At 52.1% G+C, this 5,198-nt stretch overlaps 1 protein-coding gene across 1 annotated transcript; it reads right to left on the reverse strand.

The window, feature by feature from the left end:
* Positions 1–388: 388 nt before the first annotated feature.
* Positions 389–1,141, reverse strand: LOC119306703 (subtilisin-like protease SBT3.17). Its single transcript, XM_037582857.1, has 3 exons — positions 997–1,141; positions 812–909; positions 389–723 (listed from the first exon to the last, which is right to left on the reverse strand). The coding sequence occupies exons 1-3, from the start codon at positions 1,110–1,112 to the stop codon at positions 647–649; spliced, it is 291 nt and encodes a 96-aa protein (XP_037438754.1). The 5' UTR covers positions 1,113–1,141; the 3' UTR covers positions 389–646.
* Positions 1,142–5,198: the final 4,057 nt, after the last annotated feature.

A 5,198-nucleotide genomic window follows, 5' to 3' on the forward strand; every position in this document is an offset into this window, starting at 1 on the left:
AGAAGCGCATACATAACATATTTGATAAGTGGAATAGTTTTGCTTAATGAAGACGCATTTGTGGATCTGAAACTCAACCCTTAAAAAGTACAGAGGATATTAAAATACACAAGACAAAAGAAAAGACGTTGGGAGAAAACACAGAGCGGCAAAACTGCAAAGGCGCGGTCTCCTTCTAGTAACAGCAAAACTGCACAGGATTGTAACCCGCACAACATGAAACAAAACTGTGCAGCAATGTTATCAAACAAAACTACTCCCTCCATTCCAAATTACTCGTCGTTGAAATGGATGTATCTAGAACTAAAATACATCTAGATACATCCACATGCGCGACAAGTAATTCGGAACGGAGGGAATAGTACATATGATGCCTGAGATGGTTGACTGAAGCTTAAGGAATCACTTTGGGGGCGATTGTGCATTATCTTAAAGTACATGCACATTCATGCAGATTGCAGAACTAGAACCAAAAATAGAGAGGCACAGATGAAAATTAGTAAGAGCTTAGCTAATGAGATTACATCATCATCCGATCTTCTTGAAGAGAAAAAAGATGTTCGCTTCTCCAGAGAATCAGTACACACGAGTTGCACGATATGTATCAGCCCGTATCAGCCGAATGGATGGGCCCCGCTAGATTGGATCAGCTGACGCCGTCGAAGTTGCTGCTCATGAGTTGCAACGTAGCGCTCGGCAGCGCCCGGTTCACATGCGGTTGCTCTGCATGCATGACCACGTACACCGCATCAACATCGATCTAGCTAAGTTAACTGATGGCAATCGATTGATCCAAGGGGCTTGAGCTTACTCTTGATGGCCTCGAGCTCGGCCGGCGTGACCCTTGCCGAGAACCCGCTGACCACGTTCTTGTAGTTGTATATGATGGCCGCCTTCGCCTTCTCCTCGCTTCAACACGAACACACAATCACCATGCACGCACGCACGCCAACGTATGAATTGGATCACACACGGCCGATCGAGTCGTATACGTACCTGCCGAGGGCGGCGGTGAGGATGCCGAGGTGGTACTGCATGCAGGTGACGCCGGGCGGTGTGGGGTCGACGAAGAACAGGTAGGTGGCGGGCGGCCCGTCCGCCGCGGCGCCCATGACGACGGCGCCGAGGACGAGTGTGAGGAAGGTGGCCGTCGGAGGCGTCATTGCATGCAAGATCGATTCGATCGATCGGGCAGGAAAGGTTTCCTCTTGTCTCGTCAGTTCTCTGTTTATGGAGCTACGAGGAGACGAGGCCCGTATTGAACGGCGCCGGTTGTTCGGTTGCGACAGCGCTCTTGTCCCATGGCTCCGAAAATAGCAACTTCCTGCATGTACGTACGTTCATCTCGATGTTGCAATCAAATTTCGGACAGTTTTTTCTTCAATTTACATGAGGTATTGCGAACCAACATATGGTTGAATGGTTATGAAAAAGAGTTTCCCCCACTTTGTATTACAAAGCAACCATCCGATACGACCAACGATAGCAGCTCGGGCGGAAGCAGCACAATCACACCCAAAAAAAATGAAAGAGAAAAAAAAAAGAAACAAATGCCGATAACAGCGGGTCGACAAAAACGACGAAGCCTCGTGACCGCTGCGTCCACCGGAGATCGCCCACCAAGCTCCGAGACTCCGAAGCGCCAGTACCAATCAACACCTTCAAGAAGGAACGCGACGATGACGACGTTGCTGCCAAAGGGTTTTCCCCGATACACGGCGAGGAGAGAGAAAGGGTAGCCCCGACACCTTTCAGGAAGGTCCAGCGGCACCCTCAGGCGCCACCGCGTCAGTGTCGGCCAAGCCAACAGGGATTTCTCCCGATCCCAGCCTCTACCTCAAGCACTTCGGAGCTCGCCACCAAACCGACCACCACCCAACGCCAATACGGACAGGAAGCTTCACACGTTGTCTCACCACGACACCGCGAAAATGGTCTGCACAACGAAGAAGAGGAGCCGTGACTAGGGCAACAACACCGTCGACATACGGGAGGGCCCCACCTCCACCATCCATGACGGTACCCGACCGGATGCCATAGCAGGAGCCTACCAGGCCCGTGGCCCACAGGCCCGGCCGGGCCCTCAAAGGCCCGGACAGCTCCCGCCTCCGTGTAGCAGCTGGCACGCCGTCGGCCTCGCTGTCCCAGTCCAAGCCGCTCCCCAACATCCCCATACATAAGGCGTCGCGGTCACTAGTAGAAAAAGGATCAAATGTAAGACACATTAGTCCCGGTTTGCATTTGAGCCGGCACTAATGTGTCCATTAGTGCCGGTTCAAATGGCTAGGAGGGAGGAGATCTTTAGTACCGGTTCAGTGCCAAACTTTAGTACCGGTTCATGCCACGAACCAGTACTAAAGATGCTGGGGCCCGGCCAGCACCTTTAGTACCGGTTCGTGGCATGAACCGGTACTAAAGAGGTTGTGGCAGGCTGTTTTTAGTCCCACCTTTTTTTTCGCGAATACGCAAAGCTTGCGTATCATTCATTGATAGAAGAACTTAGAGCGAATATAGTGGGGTATAACCCATGACACAAACGCAAGAGGCGTGAACATGGTTGACGAAGCAAAGAGACATGAGAAGCTCGACCCAAACAAAGAAAAACACAGCTAAACTCGCCAACCTGGGAAGCAACCCAAGCAACAACTAGACGACCAACATCTCCACATCTAGCACCGAGGACACCGCGAGCAAACAAGACAACGCCTTCACGAAGGAGAACGACACCAAGATGCCGTCGTCGTCCGATCCGAAAAACCGGACCTAGGGTTTCCCCTGATGCTCGAAGAGGGGCACGAATAACGGCCATGACAGCGCCTTCAAGAAGGTGACGGCACCCGCGGGTGTCGCCGCTGCCAGCATAAGATGCAGGGATTTCGCCCTGGCCATGTACCGAGCAATCCCAAGCCGTCGGAGTACGATTCGGAGAAGAGGAAGTCAGGCATACGCCAGAACTGCATCCGCCGGAAGGGGAGCCACGCTCGACGCCGAGGAGGCACCGGGCGCCGCCGGACGTGCGAGCTCCAAAGGAGGGTGAGGTTGCATGGTTGAGCGGAACATGAGGATGCGACGGTAGCCAAGCCCCGGACGACCCAAGATCTGGAAAAGAGCGCAGACCAAGGCCACTGGGACCGGAGCAGCATGGACGCCGACAGACCCAAGGAGCTGGAAGGGGACGCAGCTCACAGAGGGTGCTGTAATCAAAGATGCACCGGGTGAATGGCCAACCAAGGATGCCAGCAGGGTTGTGGTGGTGCGGAGACGCCGAGGATCCATCGAGCCTAAGGTGCCGGAAAGAGCGCAGCGCCCGAGGCAGGTCAGATCCAAAGCTGCGCCGGCCGGCCATGGACACAGGAGGGGGCGCAGGTCCATGACCGTCGGGCCGAAGCCGGCCCTGCTGGGTGGTGATGGTGGTGGTGTAGAAGACTCGCGCTCAGCCAAAGCTCCCGGCCGGCGAGCTGCAGGAAACAACTGCCGTGGGACACAACCGAACACCTCCATGACAGGAAGCTCGAATACGGGGTGGGGGAGGGGGTCGGTGGAGGGGTGAGACGCGGCAAGGAGGGCGCGCCCGGACGCCGCTGCAGGCCGGCCAGAGAGCACCGCGGCCGGCCGGACGAGAAGCCCCCAAATCGCATCTGGGGAGGAACGGGACCGCACCGCGCCCAGGGAGCCGCATCCGATGAAGGCCACCCGCGCCTCCCAGCGAATCGGAGAGGAGACAGCAGGGGGTGGCCGGCCCTGCCGTCGGGGGAGGCCGCCGGCGCCGCCGCGGGCCAGATCTGGGGGTGGGGCAGGCTGAGGGGCGGGGCGGGGCGATGGAGCAGGAAAAAGAGGGCCCCGCTGCCGCCATCATAGGGCCCGGCGTGGCTTCGCCGGCCAGCCCTCCGGCGACGGCGACGCGCGGGCGGGCGGAAGGTGGTTGCCGGGCCGGCGGCGGCTAGATTTTCCCCCGTGTCGCCCGGCTCGGGCGACGCGGGGGTCGGGGGTGCCTTCTGTGGACCTTTTAGTCCCACCTCACTCCCCTAGCAAGATTTTTACCACCTTAAGTATGTTACTTCTCAAACTATCACAAGCATTTGGTCTTCATTGAACTCTATATGTATAATTTGTGGACTCAATATGAGTCTTCACCGGTTTCTAAACCGTTGAGGACTCATATTGACAATTCAGATTGTACACAAAAAGATCATTGATAATCAATGTATTTTTGATGTATATTTTTACATATTTATGCCCCCACTCTCTCCACTCACTCGGTCTCCCCCTCAATCCCCCGCGCCGGTCCTCCCCCGCCGGCCGCCACTCACTTCAAAACTAGACGCACTTCGTGTACAAACTGGACAATCTCTTTCGGAGTATCAGGGTTTCGGACGAGAACTCATCTGTTACACGGGCACTTCATTTTTTTAAACTTATTTGAACTCCAGACTTTTTTTTGAGCCGGCATTATGCAGCATTCGAAGCGACGTCATCAATTTTCAACATGTTCTGACATCATTTGCTTTTTTTCAGTCACCGATTTGTTTAGATTAGAGCTAAATTACCGTGAAATTGAAAATCACTACAAAACGAACTCTGAAAATGTTGAAGGTATCATCATTTCACCCGCATAGCATGTGCGAAAGAGTAGAGAGGGTCGCGGCGAAAACTGGACGCACTTCGTGTACAAACTGGACAATCTCTTTCGGAGTATCAGGGTTTCGGACGAGAACTCATCTGTTATAGGGGCACTTCATTTTTTTAAACTTATTTGAACTCTAGACTTTTTTTGCGTTCAGTATGTAGCATTCAAAGCGATGTCATCAATTTCCAACACGTTCTGACATCATTTGCTGTTTTTCAGTCATTTACCACTTTGTTTAGAGAGCTGAATGACCATGAAATTGAAAATCACTACAAAATGAAGCATTATGCAGCATTCGAAGCAACTCATCTGTTACACGGGCACTTTAGTATGCAGCATTCAAAGCGACGTCATCATTTACCAATTTGTTTAGAGAGCTAAAGAAAAAATATTCAAAAAGAAACTAAATATAGCAAAAAAAACTACTCAGAAATAAATAGAAGAAAAAATAAAGAAGAAAAGAAAAAACTATATACAAAAATTACTCAAAAATAAATAAAAGAAAATAAATAATGCAGATAAGAAAAAACTAAAAAAACTACTCAGAAATAAATATAAGAAAAAAATAAAG

The sequence above is a fragment of the Triticum dicoccoides genome, chromosome 5B, assembly GCF_002162155.2.
Source record: "Triticum dicoccoides isolate Atlit2015 ecotype Zavitan chromosome 5B, WEW_v2.0, whole genome shotgun sequence".
Taxonomy (NCBI): domain Eukaryota; kingdom Viridiplantae; phylum Streptophyta; class Magnoliopsida; order Poales; family Poaceae; genus Triticum; species Triticum dicoccoides.

Excerpts from the sequence above, each read along its gene's own strand:
- LOC119306703 (XM_037582857.1), bottom strand. The coding sequence starts at position 1,112 with ATGGGCGCCGCGGCGGACGGGCCGCCCGCCACCTACCTGTTCTTCGTC. Across the intron at positions 910-996 it reads CTCACCGCCGCCCTCGGCAG|CGAGGAGAAGGCGAAGGCGG; the intron begins GTACGTATACGA and ends TTCGTGTTGAAG. Across the intron at positions 724-811 it reads CGAGCTCGAGGCCATCAAGA|AGCAACCGCATGTGAACCGG; the intron begins GTAAGCTCAAGC and ends TCATGCATGCAG.